This window comes from Besnoitia besnoiti, chromosome XII (genome assembly GCF_002563875.1).
Source record: "Besnoitia besnoiti strain Bb-Ger1 chromosome XII, whole genome shotgun sequence".
Lineage (NCBI taxonomy): Eukaryota > Apicomplexa > Conoidasida > Eucoccidiorida > Sarcocystidae > Besnoitia > Besnoitia besnoiti.
In genome coordinates, this window is record NC_042367.1 from 93,916 (window position 1) to 119,739 (window position 25,824).

General features: G+C 59.5%; 1 protein-coding gene across 1 annotated transcript; it reads left to right on the plus strand.

Annotated features, from left to right (window-relative positions):
* Positions 1 to 8: 8 nt before the first annotated feature.
* On the plus strand, positions 9 to 25,796 carry BESB_022290 (GCC2 and GCC3 domain-containing protein; the record flags this gene model as incomplete). Its single annotated transcript, XM_029360931.1, has 32 exons — positions 9 to 1,089; positions 2,883 to 3,287; positions 3,687 to 4,003; positions 4,297 to 4,591; positions 4,924 to 5,128; positions 5,686 to 6,733; positions 7,202 to 7,308; positions 7,799 to 8,418; positions 8,858 to 8,959; positions 9,731 to 9,883; positions 10,386 to 10,655; positions 11,380 to 12,054; positions 12,562 to 12,808; positions 13,397 to 13,453; positions 14,037 to 14,184; positions 14,423 to 14,516; positions 14,955 to 15,143; positions 15,655 to 15,688; positions 16,041 to 16,128; positions 16,759 to 16,937; positions 17,352 to 17,471; positions 17,990 to 18,402; positions 18,817 to 19,098; positions 19,472 to 19,586; positions 19,952 to 20,302; positions 20,753 to 21,002; positions 21,422 to 21,875; positions 22,227 to 22,366; positions 22,879 to 22,955; positions 23,180 to 23,229; positions 23,809 to 23,950; positions 24,248 to 25,796. 32 exons carry the CDS (start codon positions 9 to 11, stop codon positions 25,794 to 25,796), a joined length of 10,257 nt encoding a protein of 3,418 aa, XP_029215746.1.
* Positions 25,797 to 25,824: the final 28 nt, after the last annotated feature.

The following is a 25,824-nucleotide window of genomic DNA, read 5'->3' on the forward strand; positions in this document are numbered from 1 at the left end:
CGCGCGCGATGACAAGCCGCGAGCCGCCCGAGGCACCGGAGGCTCCACGCCCCCTGTGTGACGATTTTGCGTCGTTCTGCAAAAAGCGTGCGACACTCTCGCCGTCGAATTCGGGCGTTCAGTCAGCCTGTGCGCTTCGCACCGCCAAACGGCCTGCGGATAGTGGGCTTTCGCCTAGCCAGCTTGCATCCTTCGTGCTGGGGAGGCGAGCCGCGAGAGGCAAAGCGGCGCTTCGGCTCCCCATGTCCACTTTTGCTGTTTTTGTTTTGTCTTCCTTCGGCCTGGGAGGCTCGGGATTTGCAACTGCAGCGACTGCAAACGGGCAGCCGTTTTTGTCCACACCGGCAGACACGCCAGGCTTTGACTTGCGGAAGGCCGAGGCAGCCGCCCCGCCGCTTGAGGGAAAAAGTGGAGGTTTGGTCTTCTCGTTGACGAAACCACAGCCAGGCACGAAGCCGGCAGAAAGAGGGCGGGAGGGGGAGCATCGGGAGGGAAAAACTGAACACGAAAACTCGCAGACACACCACGCGGATGTGCATGCAAACAAAAATGCAGCATCCCAGGGCAGCGGCGCGGCGCTGGAGGAGACCATGAGCCGGAAAACTGCGGATCTTTTGCGGCCTGAAGAAGAGCCTCAGACCACCGCGATTCCAGCGAGAACACCTGACATGGTAGCTACTTCATCGACTGGGACTTCTTCCCCTCCAGGCTTCGAACCCCTAGCGGAGACCGCGGATGCCTCGGAGTCTCGAAAATCTCCCGATTCGCCGCCGGAGGCGCTCCGCGCTCCACGCACCGCTTTCGCAGGACTCACGCAGAGTAACGACACTGCCGCCGCCGCTCCTTCGCCGCTTCTACCGCCTTCTCGCAGTCTCTTCAGGGCCTTCGCGCGACTTGTTCGCTCGCCAAAGTGCGCAGTGCTGCCAGGCAGTAGCGGCGCGATTTCGTTTTGCCCGCGGCCGCGCCGCGAGGGCCTTCCAGATACTCGCGATCGACTGAAGGGCGCCAACGCAGGCGACGCCAAAGAAATTCCCTCCAGGTGCGTCCAGCACACGGCACAAAAACCGAGCTCCGCGTTTCGTTCGCGAGGTGAGTGAGAGTGGAACTACAGCACGAGAATGCCCAGCAAGGTGCACCTCCACCAGGTTTTTTTCTTCTGCTCACACACGCACACGAACAGCAGTCCCGCACGCGGCGGTCACTGCGAAGCCGCAGACAATCCCGCACACCTCCGCGGGAAAGCGCGGCGTACTTTATTTAGAAGATCTCAAACTTAACCCACGGCGAAGGGGCGCTGCCACCGCCCGCGTCAAAACACAGTTGAAGCCCGATGCCCAACCCCTTCTCTCCTGTCTGCGGAGCCGAGGGGAAGCCCGGTACGACTCGACGCAGTTCGCAGGAAATAGAGGAGCTCGCATTCATCCGCAGTTTGCAGAAATACAGTAACCGTGACCCACCCCGGGGAGCTCGTATGCAAAAAGCAGCAATAGCCCTCGACACTCTGCTCGTATGCTGTAACGGCACGCCGGTTTGAAAGCATTTCCAGGTTCCTCCGACAGCGCGACGCTTCAATTTCAGAATGCGCGCTCGTGCTTGACACACTGCTCCATCGGGCTTGACTGTGCGTAGCGTTGCTCGGCGCCGCGTAGTTCGCAACGTCTGCGCGTCGCGCATCCATTTCGTCGTTAGTCGTATCCAAGCTACTCATGCATTTAAAGCGATATTCGCATGCATCCGCGCTGCTTCATATAACTATTTGTACTCGGCGTGGCTAGTGAAGCGCGCCTTTACCGGCTTAAAAGCGCACGTTAGTCCGTCGTAAAACACGCATACTTAGACAGCCACATGCGTGCAAAACTCCAAGCTCAGTTTGGCATGCACACAAGTGCCTTGAGACTGGGAATAGCGGCAAATACCCCCACGCGAATTTCCTGCGAAAAACAGATCGCCGCTTTCTTGTTAGCATAGCGTAGGAGAGAATGGACAACCGGAACAACTTCGAGAGCGGATGCACAGAACTACAGAAGACTGAAAGGCCGGACGTTACTCGCGTGGACCTAGCTTCGCATCACCCGCGAATAGGTATAGATGAATATATACATATATATTTGCAACATATATATCCATAGATGTCTTTCCACTGCCACGTCGGCCTGCACGACTGGGTTCGGAAATTGAAAAGCAGTGGAAAAAACTTAAGTTTCCCGTTATGGGGCGAGGCATATGCGCCAGCAGAGTCAAATAGACCTAACAGGCGACGCGACTGGCGTCCTCTGGAAATACCTCTTTATTATGTCGCAGTTCGGGCGCAGACGCCACTCTCCCACGAGGCCACGGACGCAGACAAAAAGAGAACAAAAGACAAAAACAAATGTGATAGAATGGGGGAATCTGCATATGCCTTGCAAAGCCACTAACAACTCTTGCTGTAACTGACGAGAGAAAGCTGTGGAACGCAACAGTCGAGGGCTAGGTAGAAGTTCCCTGCATTCCACAGAAGCGCGTCCCACCTCGACTTTCTCCCCTCCCCACTTTTACTACAAATATCTCACCTATGAAGGAAACAGTTTTTCCAAGGATAAACGTAAGTGTGCCCGGCGCATGCTTTCCCTATATCTGCTCCCGTAACCAGAGAGAGGACCGTAGCACTCGTGTATTGCCGTCCTTCACACAATTTCTGGAATTTGGCTAAGCACCATGCACTCTCTGCTTTGCCGTCTGCCTCATATCCCCTTTCCATCCGTCCTTTCTGTTCGTCTCTGCTGCTCTCTCCCACGGACGAATACACACATTCACACGTATGTGTAAGTTTACGCCGAGGTGGAGCTCTCTACAGCGGCTTTGCCGCTTTTTTCGAGAATGTGCCCGTTTTTCTCAAGTAGGTTCTCAGTACTCCACCGTCCGCCTCCCGTCGCTTCGCACTTTTCTCGAGGTTCGAATCGCTTTTTTCCTTCTGACTCCGTTCTTCTCCAGCCGTCTTGCGGGCTGGCGCGTGATGTCGCGCCTCTCGCAGGCCTCGAAAAATGCGCCTTCTCTGCTGCCCCTGTCTCCGCATCCTCAACCTCCGCGAGGGGGCTGCTCTCTTCTCGAGCGCGCTCCCTCCATGCGCCTGCGCGCCCTTCTTTCCCTGTCGCTTTCTCGCCTTTCTCGCAGCATCTTGTCCCTCCTCGGCTTCTCGCGTCTGGAGTCGACCGTCGACGAAGCGCTCCCCGCGCCATCCGAGGATGCCGCGGGCGCGGGTCTGCGGCGAGACTCTGCGAGGCCTCTCGCGACCAATGCCCGACAAGGTGAAGAGTCACGCGCGAACGCCGCAGCGCAGCAGAAGGCCTGCACTTTCGAATCGAAGCCGTTTCGCGCGCACAGCAACGAGAGGAGCGCACGAAGGCGCACGAGTGACTCTTACCCGTGTATCGAAGCTGCCGTCACGCGGGTAGCGTCACACAACTTTAGGCGCCGTTCGGTCCGCCTGTGGGGCTGCTACACTGACCCTCCAGCGAGCCGCACGAGCTGCTGCGCGTCTCACTTGCGTCGCAGGCCGCTCTACGGATCTGTGCATCAAGCTCTAGCTGCGCATGCATTTTTAAAAATGTACAGTCGACACCTGGACGCGGGACAGAAGGGGCGTGGCTGACAGGTGCGTTGCCTGGGCGTGTCCTCCTCTCTTTCGGTCCCTGGCATGGTCTCAGGTCGCTTTTTGTCGCTGGAGCTTCCGCCGCCGTCCAACGCGTACAGCCCGGAGGCTTGCGGCGACGGCAAGGGCATCGCGGGAGAGGAAGGCGAGACATTTCTGGACTTTCAAACTGCCAACGATACAGGGCCTCGAACGCGCGCCCGCGACCCTCGCGCATGCGGCGCCACTCCGCGCACGCCGAGGGCGAGCGAGGAGCTCACGCAGCCGGTCATTTTCTTCGAGAGACTCGCCTTCTTCATTCCAGTCACGGAGAAGCAGCCTGCCCCCGACGAGGCCGCGCGGAGCTACGTCGTGGAGCTCAAAGCGAAGCTCGTGGGCGGCCGCTGCGCGCATCCACTGACGAAAAGGAGATTTCGAAAAGACGTGCACCCAGCAGAGAACACAGAAAGACAGCCACGCGAAGCGAGCGGCAGCGAGGAGACGGCCTCCATCCCCCCCAAGGCAGCTGAGCACGGGGGGATGCGCGAACGACGCGGACAGGCGACGCGCGAGAGGAAGCAGAGAAGGGCCTCGCAGGGGGAGAGGAGAGACGCGCGGAGACAGACGAGGAGCTCTCCTATGTCGTGGAAGCCACGTGCAAGCTCTTGGCGGCAGTCGAGCGCCAGGACCGCCCGCTGTCTCGAGATCTCCCCGATGCCTTTCGCATGGAGCTGACCTGCGGGAGCGGGAGCGGCGAAGCGCCGCCTGAGGACGGCGCGGACGCGTGGACGGCCGCGTCTCTCAGCATCGGCAGAATCCTGCGCGAGGAAACCGGTCGCAGACGCGGCACGCAGGGCTTCGAAGTCCGCTGCCGCCTCACTGCGCGCCGCGCGTCGCCGAGCGCGCAGCCGCTCAACATCTGGGGCGAAGACGACGATTTACCTCAGCTCGTGCCTGGAAACATCCTCACCGTCGTTGTAGGTAGGGCTTCTCCAGGAAGGAGGAGGCCGCTCAGTCTTTTTGTATCGGCAGAAATTGTCATGCGCGAATCGGCATCGCCCCGTACTCGCATGCGCATGGAAATAGATGCATGTATGTAACGCGTCCGCAAGCGTGTCCGCACACGCGTATTCTAACGGCCTGTGTACGTACACACGGATTGTCTCCTTCGCCTCCCACATTCGGGTCCGCGTGCTTCGAGGGACAGCTCGTTTGCGTTGCTTTGAGTCTCACAGGCGCACCGCTGGCGTCATGGCGTGTCTCTGACATCTCCGTTTTTTCCGCGAATCCTCCCCGTTGTTTCGCCTTCTCAGGCGGCCGGCAGTGCCCCCCGGGCCTGCTGGAGGCCGCGGACGGTGCCGGCGCCTGCGTGCCCTGCGACCCGAAAGGAGACTGCCACTCTTTAGGGACGAAGTGGAGCAATTTCCAGGGGGAAGGCGACTCTGCCGAGACGGGCGACGAGCGGTTTTCGCGCCTCCTCAAGGTCGCCGCGGAGTACGAACCCGTGAGCGGGACTCTGTAAGTCGCCCCCCTTGCGAGCCGCCCCGGCGCTTCCGCGCCCACTTTGCGGGGCCCCCTCGGCCGGTGTGGGCGTCTCGCTTGCGCGGCTGCCGCGCTCACCTCCCTCCAGGACGAACGCGTGAGAGGGTTCGAAACACACAGTCCGTGGGCGTCCGCAAACAGGCACGCAACGCCGCCACCTCGTATGACGAGGTAAAGCAGAGGTGTAAAGATAGACAAACTGGGCGGCCATGGAGTCTAAGTGTGCTGGGGTCTGTAATGAGCATACGCGACGCATATACGAGGGTGAGTACACGAATCACGCGTCCGGAGTAGTGCGAGTGTTAACTCTGTCGCGATTGTATGGCGGCTGGCCTGCAGAAGCCTGTCGATGCATGCGCCCATCGGCCGCGCGCGCCTCCGGCGGCTGTCTCGCGGCACCTGGCGGGTGCAGCAGACCTTCGCGTCTCGGCGCGCCTCTCTTTTTCACTTGGGAGGTCGCTGCGTGTCGCGCGCGTTTGCATCGTTGCGCGTCTACGGACTCCGTTGCGCCTCGGATGGACTGCCTGCTGCAGGTGGGGTGACCCGTTTCCGCTGCGAGGCCCGCTGTGCGCGGTGGGGACGTATATGTCTGGCAGAGCGGCACCGTACTGCCGGATCTCCTGCAAGTTGCTGTATCGCCAAGACACCAAACCCGCGCCGAGTATGCAGTTCCCCGGGCTGTTTCTGATTGAGGACGAGCCGACAGACACGATGGATCTGCACCTCGAGCTGCAGGAGTTGGCGCTCTTCCGCTGCGGCGAAGGGTCCTTCACTTGGCCCTCGCTCGCCGCGTGCTTCCCCGCCCTCCAGGGCTTCGAAGTCCGGCGCGTGGATGACTTCGAGGCCGCGTCGCAGATGCCGCCGGCCGACTACTTGCGCATGACTTTTGAGTACGCCTACACTGACTGCGACGCAGGCTGGAACAACACGTACCCGGCAGACCCTGCAAATGCATGCAAGCCATTCTCGCAGTACGCAGGCATAGTGCAGATGACCGGCACCTGGTCAGTCCCCGTGGACTACTCCTGCGCCGAGGGCTCCATTTCCCGCAAGGACTTCTTCCACTCCCCGCGCTGCTACCCGGTCCCCATGAACCGGGCGGCCGCTGGGGCCAAAGACCCCGCGGTCACCGAGCCCGTCATCTGCGAGAGCGAAGGCCGCTTCCGACCGCCAGGGATGAAGGGACAGGAATGCCTGGCGTTCGTCGGCGGCGCCTACGCTGCGAGCACAGGCACGCACATGTACCTGCGCGACATGCCGGGAAAACCCTTCCATCGAGGGCCTTCTGCGAGCGGCCCAGCGCGACTCTGCGACACCTACCGACTCGAGTGCTCACCTCACGGCGACTTCCCGGTCCTCGACTTCTACGCGAACCTCTTTGCGAAACAGCCCACGACCGCCCACGCCGGTCACTTCCAACCCGCCGGAGTCGACCGGGATCCCGCGGGTCAGCCCCCGTGCCCGCTGGGGGCCAACTGCCCCGCAGCGGAAATCCAGAACGGACACCCGCGAATTCCGCTGCCCTACTCGCTGACCGCGACAGGCCCGATTCGCAGTCGAAGAGGAAAGAGTGCGAGAGAGGTAGGCCGCAAGCAGAGCGAAAGGTCTCGGCGAGCTGCAGGAACGTGAAGCACACAGACCAAACCAGAAAAGGGCGCGTAGTAGAGGCATACCGACTTCCGCCAGATGCATAAACAGAAACCTACACATGCATATGTGTACGCAGATTTGCACGTTCCTAGGCTATCTAAAGGATTCACGTCCCACAAAGTCTCCTCTGTATTGGACAACCCTTGCTTAATCGAGGTGCCGTCCTCCGGGTTTCTGGTTTTCTTGTCTCATGAAACACATGCACCTATGAATGTATTCCTTTAGTTTCTTCATTTGCTCTCTCCTGTGCGTCTGCCTCCTCCTTTCCATATGCATGTCTGGCGATTCAAAGGCACGGGACCGGAGGGAGGCGTCCATTTCTAATGTCCGCTCCGACTTTCAGATCGGTTGCATCGCGCGTGTTTGAGTGGCCTTTGCGGGCCTGTGACCCGCGTTCAGGAACTGCCTCTGGGGCGTGGGGTCGATCTCTCAGACCCCGAGACCCTGACAGACGTCTGGATCTACAAACCGGGCGCGGAGGCTCCTGAATACTGCTGCCATGGCTGGTGAGCGACAGGCAGGCCGGACGCGAAACCACACAGCGTTTCATGTCTCTTCCTCGAGACATCTCCCTTCGTTCTGTGCTTTCGCCGATCCCTCGTTTTGGTGTTCGCTGCCATTATGGCCTTTCTGTGCGCATGTGTCGAGCGGGAGACGAAGACATACTCTTATGCACATGTAAAAACACACCTGCCTGCTCTGTTTTTTATCGTAGGCACCGATGCTGAGTTGCGTCTTTTTGCTTAAGGCGATACTGTCTTGACTCTCTGCCCCTGGGCGAGCGGACCATTTCCGGACCGCATGCTGAAGAATGCCTTCGTATGTGTAGGTATTCGCGTGTCCACGAGACCTCCTGTGGGCGCCCAGGGCCCTGCGCTTTGGCGGTGCTTCTGCAAAGATGAGACGCCCCTATGCAGACAGGCTTTGGCTGGCTGCCCAACTCCTTCCTTCTGCGGCGACGACTGAAGGGCGATTGATGCTTCTCTGTCTGCGCAGCCACTGCGAGACGACCAACGAGTCCGTGCATCTGCACCGGGTGCCTGCGGGGACCTTTCGTGGGCGGCGCATGGCGAGCGGGCAGATGCCGACTTACCACGCGTGTTCGCCTGGGCACTTTTGCCCCGCGGCTGCGGTTTTCGAGACCCCTTGCCCCAAGCGGACATACCAGCCTGCGTCGGGGCAAGGCGCCTGCCTGCCCATCCCGCCGGGGTTCGCGGGGACCGGCTTGGGCTCCGTCACGCCCGTGGCCTGTCCCCAGGGCCACTTCTGCTCTCAGGAGCCCAAGAGGCCCGAAGTGTCTCCGTGCCCCGCGGGGACGATCAACGAGGGGGCGGCTGGCGAGTCCGCCGAGACCGCCTGTCAGCCGTGCCCGGGGGGGTACACATGCCCCAAGGGCACCGGCGGGCGCAATAGGCCAGGGTACTGCCCCCTGGGGTTTTACTGCGAAGCGGGAAAGGCGACACCGACCCCCTGCCCAGAAGGTACTTACGCGCCCTACTCGGTGCCGACTCCGCAGATGACGAGGGTAGGCAAATGCCGGCGGTGCCCCGAAGGAAAAAACTGTCCCCCCGGCAGCAGCCTGAAGGACGTGCTGGCGACGGGAATCTGCCCGCCTGGTGAGAACGCAGAGACAAGAAACACAGCCAAATGTCACATACTCAGCTCTCATCTCATGCATATATACATATATATATGAGTGCAAATGAGCATGTATATGCCTATATCCTGTGCCGTACCCCCCTCAATATGCCGACCAAAGCAGCCTCTCCGTGTGCTTACCCCAGTCTCTTTCTGTATTTGCAGAGGTTTCTATCCTCGTTTTTTCTTACCCTGATTCTACGCTCTGGCGCGTCCGCTCTGGGCTGGGCCTTCATCTGCCCAGTATTCTGGCTACTTTGTCAGGGAGATGGAGGGGTCCTCCATCTCCTTCTGCCGGAGACCCGCGCACTTCTTCGCTTGGATTATTCGTGCCCGTTTGTATATCTCGAACTGTTAATGCGTGTGATTAGTTTGTTTCACCTGCCGCCGAGAATTTTCCGTTCCGCTTCTTCGCAGGGGCCTACTGCCCCGGGGGCGACCCCGCGCGGGCCCAGAAGTGCCCCATCGGCACGTACGGCGTCACGCCCGGCAACCAAGAGCCCGCCGACTGTCTGCCCTGTAAGCCCCGTCTGTCTCTTCTTGCGCGCACCGAGCTGGGCGCAGATACCACACTTTAGACTTTGGTAAATATCTGCGAAAGCCCCGCGTCCTCGGTACAACGAATCGGTTCGACACGAAGTGTCTGGGGGCCCTTCAGGAGCAACATTCCCCGACCCCGCGCGACAAAACAGCCCCGCGCCCACCCTGGCTCCGCAGCAGACACATCTGAGCACTCGACGCCTCGAGTGGCGGCGCTGATGCATTTTACGCCGCGGCTACGCTTGTGTGCGCTCGCGGCGGGCGCCTTCTCGTTGCTTCGCTCGTAGGGCTGCTGCCCTGCCGGTCCGCGCACGCTTTGAAACGCTTGCCTTCCTGCTGATGCGCATCCTTCGCGAAGAAACCGACGCCGCCTCCCCACGCAAAGAAGGCTTTCCACTTGCTGCTTTCACCTTTTTGTGACGCATATCAGACCTGAAAAATATGTCGTGCTAGGTGCAGGACCCTTCTGCCAAGCCTCTTGGCATACAGTCCTCTTGGGGGCGTCCATGTCCACGAATGCAGCCACACACACGCAGGTCTATTTTGACAAAGGTACATATATACGCCTATGCATACGCTGGGACGCCTGAAATATGAGTGTATACTCATGCAAGTCGGCGTCTTCTCGATGTCTGTGAGCCCGCCCCGTTAGTCTCGCACGGCGGCTGTGTGTCTGTTTCAAGGGCTTCACGCTGGTCGCCTGTGCGCGTGTTCTGTTTTGCGAACTCGCGACCTGCGCAATCTCGCCAGGCGACGCAGGCAAGTACTGCCCTGTGACAGGCCCAGATGACCCCGAGCTGCCCACGAAGGCGTTGGACTGCCCAGAAGGCTCGTTCAGCACCAACCTCGGCGTCGTGGGCGACTCCAGCCGCATTCTCGCCAGCGAGTGGGGCTTCGAACCAGGTAAAGTCCGCCGACGTGCGCCGCGGAAACACGCCGGCGTGGTGAATTCGACGCTGAGGCGAACCGCTCGGGACAGGCTCGTCCGCCGCGCATGCATTTATACGCGCGTGTACTCATATTTTCATGTATATGTGCGTGTATGTATACATGTTCCACGTGTCGCTGAGCGCGGATGTGAGTAAGGGCGTCATGCATCTGAAGACGTATACATCGGTCAAGCGTGAACGAGCATGAGACACACATACGCGCACTCAGACGACAAATACCTGTAGCCATGTCTATACCTGTGTCTATCTAGACGTACACCTACATCTCCATCGCTGTATCTCCACCTTTCTATATCCGTTTGAGCCGCAGCCGAGGTGCGTGAATATACCCTGGGCTGTCGCTTCGGTGACCACTGCGTTGACCAGCGTGTATGTACGCTGGCGCGGGAGGCTTCTCTCCTCGACTCTTGGCGCTTCGAGCCGGCGTCTGCCGGTGCTGTCTGTGCGCGTCTTAGGCTTCCACTTGGCGTTCACGACTGCTGGAGGGGGTCTCTGCCGCGCAGAGACCGAAGAGCTTTCCACCATCGCGAACGTGCGCGAGGCCGACGGGCGCGGGCTGCCCGCTGACAGCCTCGCGTACTTGGTCGGGGGAGACAACCTCTTTTGGGTCGTCTCAGAGGAAGGGCGAGCGGCCTTTTCTGGCGACAACATGTACAGCTTCAAGCCAATCAACCTCCCGAGCGGCGCCAGGCTCCTTGGATATGTCAACGGCAGACTCTGGGCAGGTCAGACCGCTCCACTTCGGCAAAGTCTCAGACTCCACCGAGGCAGGAAGAATTGCGAGTAGACCGCAGGATGTCCAAAGAACCAGAATAGATGTTGGTAAAGCAGACATCCTCAGAATACGGAGAACAGGGAATTCAGTGTTTCCGAGCAGATCAAGAAAAAATCCGCACTCAGCGTCTTGGGGCACTTCCTTCTGAACCTTGAGCCCGCCGAGGCTCTCCAGAGGGGCGGCGGCTGCAGAGTGCAGCGCGCGCGCGGGAGTCTTTTTCTTGAGGTCACCCCTACGGGCCTGGGACGACGACACGCGGCGCAGAGGATGAGCGGCGTCGCGCGTACGAAAAAGAAACCGATGCACACGTGCACCTCGAGCCGCGCGTCTGCGACGTTGGCGAAAACCTTTTTCTCTGATGGTCTCTCCGCTGTCTCTGCGCGGGAGCTGCTGGACGCCCGCGGAGACCGTGGACGCTGGCGTGCTTTGAGGATAATCGAATTCGAGACGACGGAGCTGCGCTCGCAGGGACTCGGGCTTGCCTTTCTACCAGCGGCAACCTGTCCCGCCTGCAGCCTCCTGCGCTGAAGAGACAGCTGCTGGGCCTGTGCACGGTGTTTCCACAGCCGGGTGGATGTGTGCGCGCGTGCGTGTGGGGTGTGGAGCCGCTGCCTCGGCGTTGGGTTCAGCCGTTTGGCGTGTGCGTCTCCCCTTCATTGTGCGCGACTCTTCAGGGCATCCTTCCGAGCGCGGACTGACTGTTTCGCTCGATCACGGCCGCTCTTTCGCGCGGGTGCTGCCTGAGCGGCTGTCCTCTGCGGTGGTGTTCGCGGCAGACCCCGGGGGCGGCACGCTGTGCGTGGCTGACGCGTACGGCGCCGTACATTGCAGCACAGACAACTTCGCCTCGCTGAAGGCCTCCTCGGGAGCCCCGGTGGGGAGCGGCGCCGTGAGAGCCCTCGCCATTCTGCGCGGCGGCCGGCGCGTCCTGGTCGCAGTCGAGGGCAGCCTCTACAAAAGCAGCGACTGGGGAGCGACCTTCAGGCACGTGGCGACAGTCGACACCGCGTTCGTAGCCATCGCAGAGACGCGGCTCGGCGAGGAGGTCTTCGCCGTCTCGCAGAGCGCTGTGCTCAAGTCAGAGAACCGCGGCTCTTCGTTCCTCGTCATCGCAGACCCGCGGAGCTTTCCTGACGCGTTCTTGCCCATTGCGAGTCTCGGCGTCTTCGAAACAGCCGCAGATGGACAGCGCAAACTCATCCTGCGCGGAGAGGGCAAGCGACTCTTCATGCGAAGCGACGACGGCGCCGTCTGGGAGCAGCTGCCGAGACTCCCTGACGGCCCCTGCCGCGCCTTCCCCGCGACGAGCGCCTTTGTCGCGAGCCACAGAGCCCCGCCAGCCATCGAAGGCAAGAAGAACGCATACAATGCTTCCTGAGGCTGCCAGCTCTTCTTGACTAGACAGAATGCTCCCGCAAAGGGGGGGGGAATACCTGCACAACTCGCTCACCCTCGCGTTAAGCGCACGCGTAGAGACGTGCGTTGGCATGCACACGTCAAGACGCCGTATTTTGAGTCAAAACTTCCTTCGCGCGTCCGCCGATTTTTCAGTCCAAGGTCGTAATCGGACTTAGAGACAGCGTCACCTGGTTCGAGCTCTGCTTCAGCTCCAGTGCACTTCCGCACACGCCGTCAGGGTTCAGGCGAGAGAGCTGACAAAGCCACCTTCATGCAAGAAGACACTCAGGTGAAGTGCGCCTCTGCCTGCAGGCCACTCGCCGCTCAATCATATATATATATATATATATATATATATATATATGCGGAGAGAGCCCGCAGAGCGAATGAGAATAGTTTGGTGTTTGCATGGGCGAAACCGTGGTTTTTCGCACACAAAAATGTTCTTTTTTCTCTAGGCACCTCGGGCCAGTGCATTCGCGGCAGCCTGCCGGGGGAGACGACGACGCTGCTGAGCCAGCCAGGGGAGATGATTGAGAACAGCATCGTGGTGCCTTGCAAAGCGGGTCACTACTGCCCCTCTGCATGCGACGAGAAAAACCAAGTCGTCTTGCCTTGCCCCCCGGGACGCTCTGCGAGTCTGGCGTCGATCGAGAGCCCAGTCTGGGCTCGCATCCGTGCCCTCGAGGACACTACTGCCCCGAGGTAAGAAGTCGCGAAGGCGCTGAAAGCGAGTGAACCTGCAGGAAACTTTCCAACAGCGGCAGAGCCTCAGGACGCTCCACCCGAACGCGGATCTCTTCATGCGTCTACAAAGACACCGACTCATACATATATGCATAGTGAGGCGTCTACATATGTGTCTATTTGTATATACGTGTTTAGGCGCACGCGTGAGATGCGAGATGCCGCGTAGCCTGGGGTATGGGGGGCTTGTCGAGTTTTCCTTTCCTGAGGACGCCTGCGTGAATTAACAGGCGCGAGCCGCGAATGCAAACGACTGCGCACACGCAGATCTCTTCGTCTTGCTGTCTCCTTATCCCTACTCTTCTTGATCTGCTCCCCCTCGCTACCTTCAGATACGGCCATATATATGAATACACATAAATCCAAATGTGTCCATATACGTACACATATATATCCTTATATGCTCAAATCGATATGTACCCATATATATTCTCATATACGTGTATCGAGGTCTTCCGTGTCGTTGCACAACGTGCGATTTCCTTTTGTGACTTTCGCCGCTTCGTTCGTCACTCCCGTTCCGCTGCCTTTCACGCCGCGCCGCAGGCAACTGCGGCCCCGATTAAGTGCGGAAAGGGCACTTACAACTCGCAGCTTCACCAGGTGGGCGCTGTTCACGCAAGAAGACCCCTAAAAATATCTTTTTCTCTAGTTTCACAGTCGTGAGCATATAATTGTGCATCTGTGCACGGGCGTATGCGTATCTAGATAAGGATGGTGACTCTACAGGACACTCAGGCGTCGCGAATCAAAAACGCCCTCCTCTCTGCTACGGAGGGGTTGACAGCTTCCGTGGCGCGGCCTGAGCTCGCTCTCTCAACTCGAATCGCGTCACACGCTTCCTGCGACGACGCGCTTAAGAGAGACGTCGCTGGGCTTCTGCGGATAATCACCAAGCCCCGATCTGTAGCTTCACCCGCAACCGGCGCTGACAGGCTTTGCGCAGCGGCCATGCGTAGCCCCTTTGCCTCTCCTGGCGCGCGCATCACCTCCCGGGGTGTCTAGACTCGCACAGAGCTTCCAGGCTGCACGTCTATACACATATTTGTATATCGTATTACATATGTATACATATGTGTGGATTGATGTACGTATGACAGTGCACGTTAGGGGGCGCTGGATGCTCAGGCCGCTTCACGGCGGATGACGCCCTTTCCACGCGTTTTTTCTTTGCTTTCGCACTCAGGCAACTCCAGAGGCCTGCATTCCGTCGCCAGCGGGTTACTTCATCGACGTGGAAGGCGCTGCGGAGCCGAGCAAGAAGTGCCCCGTCCACCGATACTGCCCGCAGGGGACGCGCGACGAGGGGGTCGCTTGCCCCCGGGGACTTCCCGGTAAACCCGAAGCGGCGAACACCCAGCGCCGTCTGAAAAGCTCCTGTGAGCCGGGCTCGCCGCGCAGACGTCAATGTATGAACACGCGGTTGCTTAGAGGTAGCGTTGCCCGCAAAGGCGACTCAGGAGCTGCAAAGACTCGGCAGAGCGAGAAACGAGAAAATGTCGGCGGGCACGCAAGCGAAGAGCTTTTGCCTGCTGCGGCAGGAAGGACGTTTTGGGTGCTGCGTGCAACAAGCGCTTCTGTCGTCTTCTTGTGCATTTCAATTCACATGGCCTCAGGCGCTTCACCGGCGGCGCGTCTGTCGCGGACTGCTTTCCCTGCCCCGCGGGTACGCCTCGCGCCCAGAGACAGATGAACCGATCCTGCCGCCGCGCGAGCTCGAACCAGAGGCCCTAGAGGAAAACAAACGAGACACCAGATGTCGCAGTCGCTCCAACGAAATGCGACGCAAACCCTCATGCAGCGCCGAAAAGAGCGGACACATAGTCCCGTTCCTGCCTAACGCATGCGCGGCGTGGAGAATGAACTGCGCCTCAGCGAGAATGCAAACTGGACAGAGTCTGTTGAACTGTGTTTCCATGAGTAACAGTGCTGCCGGACTCTTGATGCATACTTGCATAAATGTGTACCTGTGCAAACATATTCACATATATATATGTATGTATATAGATAAACTTACTCAGTTCATACGTATTGCTTAGGCCGCAGTAGCACCACGCGGGTGGCTGCTTTTCTTCTGGCCTCTGACTTTTTTCTCTTTTCACAGGGTACTTTTGCCCGGGTGTCTCCAGCGGGGGCAGCTTGGCGCCCGTCGAGTGCACGGTTGGGCACTACTGCCCCGCGGGATCGGCAGGCCCGACGAAGTGTCCCCCGGGGACGATGAACCTCAGCAAGAGGGTACCTTCGGTCGAGGAATGTGAACTCTGCCCAAGAGGAAGTTATTGCTCCGGCACGAGTAGGCCAAGTTGCAGAACTCAGCGAAACGCGGCGGAGAGGCACTCGGTTTCTAAACGCATGCGCCGTGTGCTTAGCGTAGCCTGTGCTCAATGCAACCCCATTGCCCCGCGGGCCAGCCGATTCAACTTTGAAAACAGATGGTTATATTCATATATGTATGTATCTCGATATGTATATGTGTATTGACTCATGTAAATACATGCAGGTGAGACAGGTATTGCATGCATGCGACGCACATGCACACATGTGCATGAACCCACAATTTGGTGATCTTCCTCTCCTACTGTTTTGAAATGTCTCTTCATATCTGCTTCCCTGTGCACAGGCGCCGTGCTGGATATGCAACTGTCGGTTTGTTTAGCCCGCTCACGTGACCGCATGGAAAAAGATATACTCTCTCTACTCCTTCTCTCTCTCTCTGCTCCATATATCTACGTATGCTTTGCGTATAAAACTGCGGGGCTTCCAGCCAGCACGCTGTGAAACTGCTTGTCATTTTTCTTGCTCAGGCGCGCTGGTCGTCACGGGGAGCTGCGACGCAGGGTGTGTTTCAGAGCAGCTCGAAAAGCTGCAGCTCGACAGAGGGCTTTGAACAGACACGCGTCCACGAGATCTTGGAGGCCAGCAGCCCTCACACACTGACACAGCTGTCGACAGCTTTGCCGAAGAGAGACTTCGTTTCGACTTTCTCTTTTTTTCCTGGAGTCAACGACTTTGTTTTCTCCCGCCACATCCTGCCCTCAGTCTGTGTGCGTTCGGTGATTTTCTCCACTTTTTTTCCCGTTTTTTTCTGGTCGTGCTAGACCGACTTGCACTTTCCTGGCCTCCTTCTCGCCCTCAGTTTCCTTTTATCTGGTACCGCATGTTTGGTTTTTAATTTTCCATCTGTTTTCAGCTTCCTCTGCGTCGGCGGCGCCACAGACCCCAGACCAAACGACGGGGTCACAGGGTCCCCGTGCCCCGCAGGAGGGTACTGCCCCGTTGTGAGTCTTCCCTTGAGACCAAAAGAAGAAACACCAACCCACTGAATTACGCTGCACTCGTTTCATAGATCTCTCTGTGCTTCCGGCACGACTGCGTCTATCGTTGTATTTGAAGGTCTCCAAGATACGTACAGTATCCGCGTTCAGTGGAAGGCCTATATCCATATATATATATATATATAAGCTTTTATGCGCCTTTGCTGCTTTCATCCCATGCCAGAAGAGGCAGAGGGCCGTTCACACGGGCCGTTTTCCGTACTGTCCGCTCACGGAGCGTATAAAGGAGGCGGGACGACATTGCTGCAGGCTTATGTGCAGAAATGGCACACATCTCGTCGTGTTTACCCTTGGCGCACTCGAGTCATGCACCTGCACGCTCCACATGGAGATGCAGACATGCAGCTGCGGCGATGCTCCTCAGGGACACGCCGGCCTGGCTTGTGCAGGTCGCAGCCACCACACGCGAGAGATCCTTGGCACATAGATCGACATATATGTCCATGTATACATATATATATGTGTGTATGTACACGTGTGTGCATAGGTATGTTTAAGCGCATATATGGTCACCTCCAGGCTACTGTATCTAGTGTTTGAAGGCTTCTGCGTTTGCGTCTTTCTCGTTTCTAGGGGACGCTGGTTGTTCAGCCTTGCCCGGCAGGGAGGTACAACCCGACTGAAGGCGCGGAGAGCGAGGCCGCCTGTCAGCCTTGCCCCGAGGGGTTCTTCTGTCTCGGCAGCGGGAACAGCGCTCCCGACGGAGTCTGCAGCCCCGGGTACTACTGCCCCGAGGGATCTTCGAGAGCCACGTGAGTCGACTTTCCTGAGGCCTTTCGCCGCAATTCTACCCGCAGGCGGAAGGAGCTGCTAAGACGTGAGAGAGACATTATTGCACTTACGCAGTTTATAAGCCTGGAGGCAACGACGGACGTCTCCGGCGTGTCTTCGCGAGAAAATCTGTATTATCTGAAGCTCTGCGCCTGTGTCCAAAGTTGATACGACTCTGCGCGGCGCAGATCTCCGAGCCTCATCCTCTGTCTAAGCAGAACAAAGAGCTGTGTCCAGAGATACTCCCGCTGCCTCGCGGTCTTTGTTTTCGTGCTTCCGCCGCTTACCTTCTGAAAAATAGTTTGATGGTCGGTGCTTTGTCGAGCGGGAGTGCATGCCCTAGTCGCGTGAGAGGTCTTTCCCCTTCAGGCTCGTTTTGTTTGATTTCTGCTCAGACAGAAGAAAGCAGAAGTGGGCTACTATGCGGAGGCTGGAGCGGCTGTGCAAACGCCATGCGAGCCGGGAACCTACGCCCCCGAGCCCGGCATGGCCAGCTGTCTCGCGTGCCCCGCTGGGTAAGTGCGGAAGCGGCACTTCCGCGTTCGCCTTACATCCGGAGAAACGCGGGCAGCAGCCTCCACGGCAAGAGTCGCCTCCTGAGGCGTAGACATGGACGCGGCTACAAGCAACGCGAAGTCTGTTCAGTGTCTGACGGGTACCGAAGGCGCGTGTATGTGGCAGGCTGTGCTTCGAAGTCTCACAGTGTATGCACGTGTATAACTCTGTAGCAATCCACATATTTCTCTCTCTACTCATGCGCCTCTATGGCGGAAGTAGTGCTGTTAGTCTCTATCTTCTCAGCCCGGCGCCTTCGAAAGTTACATGGATGATTAGATAGGACGGGAGAAAGCGGGGACCCCTGCAGTGTCGACAAAACCGCCTTCGCCGCAGTTGCCAAACATATATATAATATATATATATATATACTCATCCATGTTCTCTCCCATTGTTAGATGTTGGAGCTCGCCACTCTGGGTATGTGTGAGGCAGACCTCCTGTGTCTCTGTGCATGCGGTCTCTCCTTCGCATACAGGACACTGTGCGCAGATGCGCAGATGTCCGGGCCGGCCGAGTGCCCCCAGGGCTCCTTTTGCCTGGCGGGGGTCTCGAAGGGGTCTCCGTGCCCAGCGGGGACTTTTGGCCCGCGCGCGGGGCTCCGGGCCTGGACCGAGTGCAAGGTGTGCCCGCCGGGGCAGTTCTGCGGGGCCGCGGGCCTCACGCGGGCCAGCGGCCCCTGCGCGGGGGGCTACTACTGCGTGCAGGCCGCGACGTCGGCGGCGCCAGCCCTCGCGATCGGGGACTCGCTCGTCGAGGAAGTCAGCGGCCCCTGTCCCGCGGGTTTCTTCTGCCGCGCCGGCGCAATCACTCCGACGCCCTGCCCCCAGGGGACTTTCAACAGAAACGAAAAATCAGACAGCGACGCGGCCTGCATCCAGTGCACTGCCGGTAGGGCGAGTCAGCAGCAGCAGACGGGCAAGCACTCACGGGCGTTGAGACAGGCGACCGGCCGCAACTAGAGTCACAAGCGCCGGAAAAAACGATAGAACTCGCATGTATATATCGTAGACATTTGTGTCCAATTTATCCTTTGGGAGAGAGAGCTTACCGACGTCATCATGGACAACGAAAGTCAAAAAGAGGGGAGAAAACAAGAGTACGCGATAATCTACACTGGTACTGGTACACCGATACCACGAGCAATCTACACACATTCAACCGCGCTGGAGAGGCGGGGCCGAGGAGGCCTGCTTCCACTGCCTCTGTCGCACGTTCTAAGTCTGTATCGCCCCCGCGCCTTGCAAAGGTTTCCGTTCTCCGGGCCTCCGCCGCTGTCTTTCGCTGCCTGGGCCTCTTCTCTAGGCTTCTTCTGCGACCGACCGGGGCTCGCGGAACCCGCTGGGCGCTGCCCCGAGGGCTACGCCTGTCCGCTGGGCAGCCGCGTGGCGCGGGAGCCTTCTCGCCTGTGCCCCAAGGGGTTCTTCTGCCCCGAAGGAGCCGCCGAGGCCCAGCCCTGTCCGGCGGGCACCTATGCAGACGTGGCGGGGTCGCCCGCGTGCCAGCCCTGTCCCAGCGGCTTCCTGTGCTCTGCCGAGTCTGCTGATTTCTCCACGCCGTGCCCTGAAGGCCACTACTGCCCAAGGCGTAAGCTAAGGACGCTGGAGACGGCCTCAAACACGCCTGCCGGCAAGGTGCACATGCACATATGTATGTATGTATGTATGTATGTATGTATGTATGTATGTATGTATGTATGTATGTATGTATATGTAAGAACACATGTGTGATATGGGGGTTTGTGAGGCGCATGGCTCCCCCGCGCAGGGAGTAGACAGAGAGAAAAATTTGCAAGAGGGTTCCTTAAGAGACTCGTTACTTCTCTGTGTCCTCAAATTTATGGGTGCCTGTCGTGGCCAAACCCGTGCGTGAGGATTCGCACGCGCGGCCTCGCCTCGCTGGACTTTCGTTCTCGCCAGCCGCAGCGCCGCCGCGGCTTCGTTTTTCAACTCTAATTCAGAGTCAACAGACGCTCTGGAGTGCCCCGCGGGGACTGTGGGACCGGGCACGAAGGCCCCCAACTCCTCGGCGTGTCTTCAATGCCCTCCCGGCGCTTACTGTGAAACCCCCGGCCGGTGAGTGCTATAGCTCGTTTCGCCTCGAATGCACCATTGAACAACTCAAGCCGCAGTCCAAGCGCTTGACGAACCTGCGGATGGCGTCGAGCGAAAGAGGTCGAGGCCCCTCAGGGCCGAAACAAGGGCGCGACGCTGCGCTGCAGCAGCAATGGCCTTTCGATTAGGCGGCCGTGCGTCGGGCTGCTTGCCTGGATGCCGGCGCTGCCCTTCCTGTGAACTCATGTGTGTATATGTGTTTGCGGCCGTTTTTCCATTTTGACTCAAATGAGAGCCCCCTTCCGTGTCTCTCTCATGAATCCTGTCACTTTGCGGCGCGTTACATTCCGGTGTCTTTTTGATTGCGCCATCCTCCCTACCCGCAGCGCGACCCCGACAGCGGTCTGCCCTGCAGGGGCTTTCTGCGCGGGCGGAGTGACGTCAGCGGGCGAGGCAGTCGAGTGCCCAGCAGGGGCCTACTGCCCCCAGGGGACTGCAGTCCCCATTGCGTGTCCGCGGGGGCAGTTCTGCCAGGGGCCCGGGCGGGACAAGCCGTCGGGGACCTGCCAGGCGGCCTCGTACTGCCCCGCGGGCACGCAGACCCCCGAGGGTCTCGCCTGCCCGCGGGGCAGCTTCTGTCTTGGCCAGTCGGACCCCGTGCCGTGCCCGCCAGGGACCTACAGCGACGTCGAGGGTCTCTCTGCTGAAGACCAATGCAAAAAGTGCCCGCCGGGCTCGTAGGTGGACTGTGAAAGACGACCAGTGGTTTGCCACGTTTTGAGGGAACATCACGAGAAAATAGATTTTTGTCAAAGGTCGTCTGTGCCAAAACCTGCCTCGAAGGTAGCCGCGCCTACAGGCCTCTGCTCTCCGTGCTCAGGCGTGCCCGCGTGCACGTGTCTGCTTATCCAAGTACAGTGGATCATGTCTAGGCGAGAGCGATGCAGATGCAAATGGCTGCATCCTGCGGGGTCGCGTGACTGACACGGAAGGCCTGTAATGTGCAAGCACTGGAGAACTCGGTGCCGCTTCCTTGTCGAAATTCGGCCTTCATTATATACCCTCCTGCCGCCAGGCGCTGAGAGTTTTGAGTGGGTCTTGCATAGACGTACTCAGGCTTGAGCACCTTTCAGCACTAATTTAGTTGCATTCCTGCTTCAGGTTCATCTTTTCTCTCGTTCGTTTAGGTACTGTTCGTCGCCGGGGCTTGCCGCGCCGAGCGGGCTCTGCGCCGGCGGCTACTTTTGCGAGGAGGGGGCCGCCGACCCGCGCCCAGTCGCCCAAGTCTGCCCTCCGGGCCACATGTGCCCCCAGGGGGTCACAGAACCCGCGCCATGCCCTGTCAACACTTGGCAGCCTCTGAAGGGCCAGACGGAGTGTCAAGTGTGTCCTGCGGGATTTCTTTGTGACGCGCAAGGCGCGCGACCCTGCGATGAGGTAGGCACCCGCGGAGACTGCAGGATAGCGCGGAGACGGGCGGAACCACAGCCCTTAAGGATGGGCGCCACGTGCCAAGCCGCACAGTTCGGCAACGGAGTGATGTTTGTCTCGGTTCGATGAGGCAAGCGAGAGAGACAACACAGTCCGAAATGTATGCAGTCGAGCTCATCGAGGCGGCAGAGACGTGGGGGAAACTCCCCCAAGCACGACTGCTGCAAACGCGCACCTACAAAGGTTTAGGAATTCAGTCGCAGCACAGGGTGTCTTCTTGCGTGGGTCGCATGTCACCTGTTCGCCTGTACGTGCCTACATGCCGGGCGCGTGCCTGTAGCGGCGGGCCGCTCTCAAGCTTCAGCAAGGCGCAGACGTCAGGTCTTCCACTGCATTTATTTGACGTCTGTCGACTTTGCGCGCAGGGCAGCTACTGCGACGGCGTCGACGGCACGAAGAAGGACTGTCCAGAGGGAACCTTTCAGCCGCTGCCTGGGCAGACGTCGGAGCTGAGCTGCTTGCCCTGCAAGCACGGCTTCATCTGCGAGACACCCGCCTTGACACGGCCCACCGACCAGTGCCCCGCGGGTCACTTCTGCCGGGGGGCACAGCGGACAGCCTGCCCCGAGGGGTTCTTCTGCCCCGAGGGGACCGAAAAGCCCTTCCCCTGCCCCCCGGGGCAGTTCTGCGCAGGCACGGGGCTGGCGAAGCCCAGTGGGCCCTGCGCGGCGGGCCACTACTGCGCGCGCGAGGCGACGGAGAGGAACCCGAGCGGAGACCTAGACATCGAGTTCTGCTTCAGCGCACTGACCTCCGGCGAATGCCCCGTGGGCTACTACTGCCCCGAAGGCGTCTTGTTTCCCGTCAGATGCCCGCCGGGTCAGACAATAAACGCGAGGGAACGGGGAGGCGAAAACCCGGCCGGCGCAAAGAGCAAGCGGCAGGGAAAGACACGTGGTGCAAACTCGCAAGCGGCGCGTTTGAGAGAAGAGATATACAGCCACCCTTGAGACGCGCCAAACACGGCGTTGTAAAGATCTGGCGCACTTTTTAGTCGCATATCTACGCTTGGAAGACGAGACACGCGCACGCCGCAGAGACGCCGCGCTCCATCTTTTCACCACCCTGTCTCCGCGCTCTCTGTGCTCTGCGGTCGCGCCGGAGGTGCTCACCCGAGTGCAACGCTTTCCTCTTCATTTCGCGCTCTTCAGCCTGCCGATTGTCTCCCAGGGACCTTCTCCGATGCGCCGGGGAAGGGCGAGCTCGCCGACTGTCGTCCCTGCACGGAAGGCTTCTACTGCGGCGGCTTTGCCCTAACCGGGGTCTCGGGCCCCTGCCTGCCGGGCTCCTACTGCCCCGCGGGCCAGCGAGTACGGCCGGCGTCCGCGGAGAGGAATGCAGGGCGAGGGGGGAGTGAGCTGTGGCGGACTCGCAAATCTTAACCCGATGCTGTCCTTCGCAAGCAGTCAATCAGCGGCACATGCTTGCGCTGCGAGGGAGCTGCGACACGCGCAGCGTCTTCAGCCGTGTGTGCCTCCCTTCAGGACACGCAGCCTGTCAAGCCTCGATAGAGGGATAACACGTCGAGGATCTGGGCCCCCACGCGTCTACGCATAGTCCGGGAAGCTCGGAAGCATATATATATATATATATATATATATATATATATATATATATATATATATATATATATATATATATATTTGTACATTTATGTTCATATGTCCTGCATGAAATACGCACAGTAAAGTTTTTCTCTTGAGTGCGCGGTCCTTGCCGGCTGCGCGTCTGGTCTTTGGATTCTGCGGCGGTTTCCCGGGGCTAAGGCCCTCGAGGCCTTTTCAGGCGCCTTCGCGGACTCTGATTCCTTGGCGCTTTTCAGACCTCGTATGGCGTGCCTTGCCCGAGGGGTCACATGTGCCCCGCCCAAGCTGCGGCGCCCACTGCGTGTCCTGAAGGGTACGAAGGAGCGGAACTGAGAGTAATTTGGGCATTCTTTGTTTATCTTCGCGGCGGGCAGTGCGCCTAGCGACGGGCATCAGAAGTGACATTTTGTCTCCCGCTCCTGGAACACCGTTCACAAACGAAGAAGCCTCCGGCGGCCTCGGTACGTCTGCAACGTTGCCTCAAAGCGCCTTCTTTGGCACGACTGAACTTCCTCTGGATCGCCTGTGTCTGCGCAGGGAGTATCAGCCGGCGGAGGGTCAGGCGAAGTGCCTCCCTTGTGTGCCAGGTATGGAGCCCCGTGCAGATACTCATAAACCAATATTTGCCTGCCTCGCAAAAACGTGCATGTATAGCTAACCACAACTTCACAGCGATGAATGCCTCGTTCCTGTACATGCACCCCTGCCCTTGTATGCAGAAGGTGGGGGCCTCGGCAAACCTGCGCTATAGATCAGAAACAAAGCGTTTAAACCGATGAACGCTTGTTAGCGCTTGGAGCCGATGTTGTGTGTCGCCCTTTCTCGAGAATCGAGGAGCTACTGGCGAGCAGACTCGTCAACGGCGACAGCGCTTTAACTGGCACCTTGAGTGAAATTCTAAGCCTCGCATGCATATTTTGCAGTCCAGGGAGGTATATTAATAAATATATAAGGATGTATATGGGTATATTGGTGTATATATTATATGGATGCAAGTACTAGCCTATGCGCTGAAGGTCATCCATGAACCTACACCTATGTAAGTATATAGATAGGCATATGCTACATATGCACACACGAACATGTGGGGTAGCCTGGACAGGGGTATTGGGGGGGGTTTGAATTTCGTGAGGCCTCGGCAGATTTGTGGTCTTTTTGGTTTCCAGGCTTCAAGTGCCCCGAGAGGAGCTTCGAGGTTCAGGCCTGCCTTGCGGGTCACTTCTGTGCGCAAGGCGTCGCCGTTAAATGTCCCGCAGGGACCTACAGTGCGGCAATCGGCATCTGGGAGCCTTCTCAGTGCAAGCCCTGGTGAGGCAGAGAAGAAGGCGACAAGGCGTCGCACCGAGCTGACCCGCGCAATTCGAAGAACTGGCTCCATTGACGTTTTCGAACCGCGTCCCTTGCGAGGAAAGGAGCCTCAAAAAGCAGTGGGCATATATAGAGATTGACACTGCGTTATGATAAACGGATACAGAGACGCAAGAAAGGGAGTGTAGCGTGAGGCTGCGCAGAGAGCCGGAGCAGCATGAAAAACGGGCGCTTGGAGGGGTAGGCAGGTGTGCTGTGTGGTTCGCTGCGCTGGCCTCCTTTGTTTCTGTATCGCAGTCCCCCAGGAAAGATTTGTTCGGCCGCAGGCGCAGAGGATCTTCAGGGCGCCACCGACTGCCCCGAGGGCCACTACTGCCGTCTCGGGGCCTCCGAGGTCCCCTCCCAAGACCCTACAACGTGTGGACCCGACCCCACGGCGTGCCTGCCTGGGGCCAAGTGCCCTGCAGGGTACTACTGCCCCACAGGTAGTTCGGGCCCGATTCCCTGTCCCCAAGGGACAACTGGTTCTCCGCAGGGGTCCACAGCCCCTTCCCAGTGCATTCAATGCCCGGCGGGGTCCTACTGCAGCAAGGCAGGGGCCTCTGGCGAACCGTGTGACCCCGGGTTCTTTTGCGTTCCTGGCAGCACCGAGGCGCGACCAGTGACGGGGGTCTGCCCAAAAGGGAAGTACTGCGAGCAGGGTTCGGCCGAGGGGACCGACTGCCCCCCAGGGACGTACGCGGACGTCGAGGGCCTCGCTGCCTGCCGTCAGTGCCCTCCAGGCTTCGTTTGCGCGATGCCGGGCCTGACGGAGGGCGACAAGACTCCCTGTCCCGTAGGGCATTACTGCGAGCAGGGGACCCACACGCCCGAAAAGTGCCCGTCGGGGACCTTCTCCTCCGCGACGCATGCAACAGATGTCTCGTGGTGCAGCCCCTGCTCGCCGGGGCACTTCTGCGACGACGCGGGCCTTCAGACCCCCAAGGGCGAGTGCGAGGCCGGGTACTTCTGCCTCCAGGGTGCGATGGAAGCCAGGCCGCCGTCAGCAGACCCGCCTGGCTGGAACGGCGAGTGCCCGCCGGGCTACTACTGCCCCGCAGGGTCCTCGGCGCCCAAAGCCTGTCCCCCGGGGACGTACAGCGACACGCCGTTGGGTACTGACGCGGATGCGTGCCAGCCTTGTCCGGAGGGGCGCTTCTGCGGGAAATACGGCCTGGTTGACCCCGAGGGTGTCTGCGACGACGGGTTCTACTGCGGGGCGGGTCAGACCTCTAAGCGGCCCGTAGGGACCGCCACCGGGGGCATGTGCCCCCCGGGTCACTTCTGCACCGAGGGTGTGAAGGCTGCTTGTCCCGAGCACTCCTACATGGATGAGAAGGGCGCGAGTAGTTGCAAACCGTGCCCCGAGGGGCACTTTTGCAAGGCCTCGGCGGTCGCTCCGCAGCGGTGCCCAGCGACTTTCTTCTGCGAGACGGGGCGGGGCAAGAAAGTTTGCCCGGATGGGTCCTATTCGGTGTCGGCGGGCTTGAGCGCAGCCTCGCAGTGTCTCGAGTGCCCGCCGACAAAGTACTGCGCCCAGGGCAAGATCCAGGCTCTCTGCAAGGAAGGCTTCATCTGTCTCCTCGGCGTGGGCCCGACAGACTCTCCCCCGGGGACCGCCGCGCACGACGGGCCTCTGCCCCAGTACGCGGTGCAGCTCGGCGAGCCCTGCCCCGTCGGGGTCTACTGCCCCGCCGGAACTGCGGAGCCGCTGCGGTGCCCCCCGGCTCCACGACGACGCGCACGGGCGCGACGTCGGTCTCCGAGTGTGTGCGGTGCCGAGCTGGCTTCTACTGCGCCTCCGTGAACACAGCGGCGACGCCCTGCCCACGGGG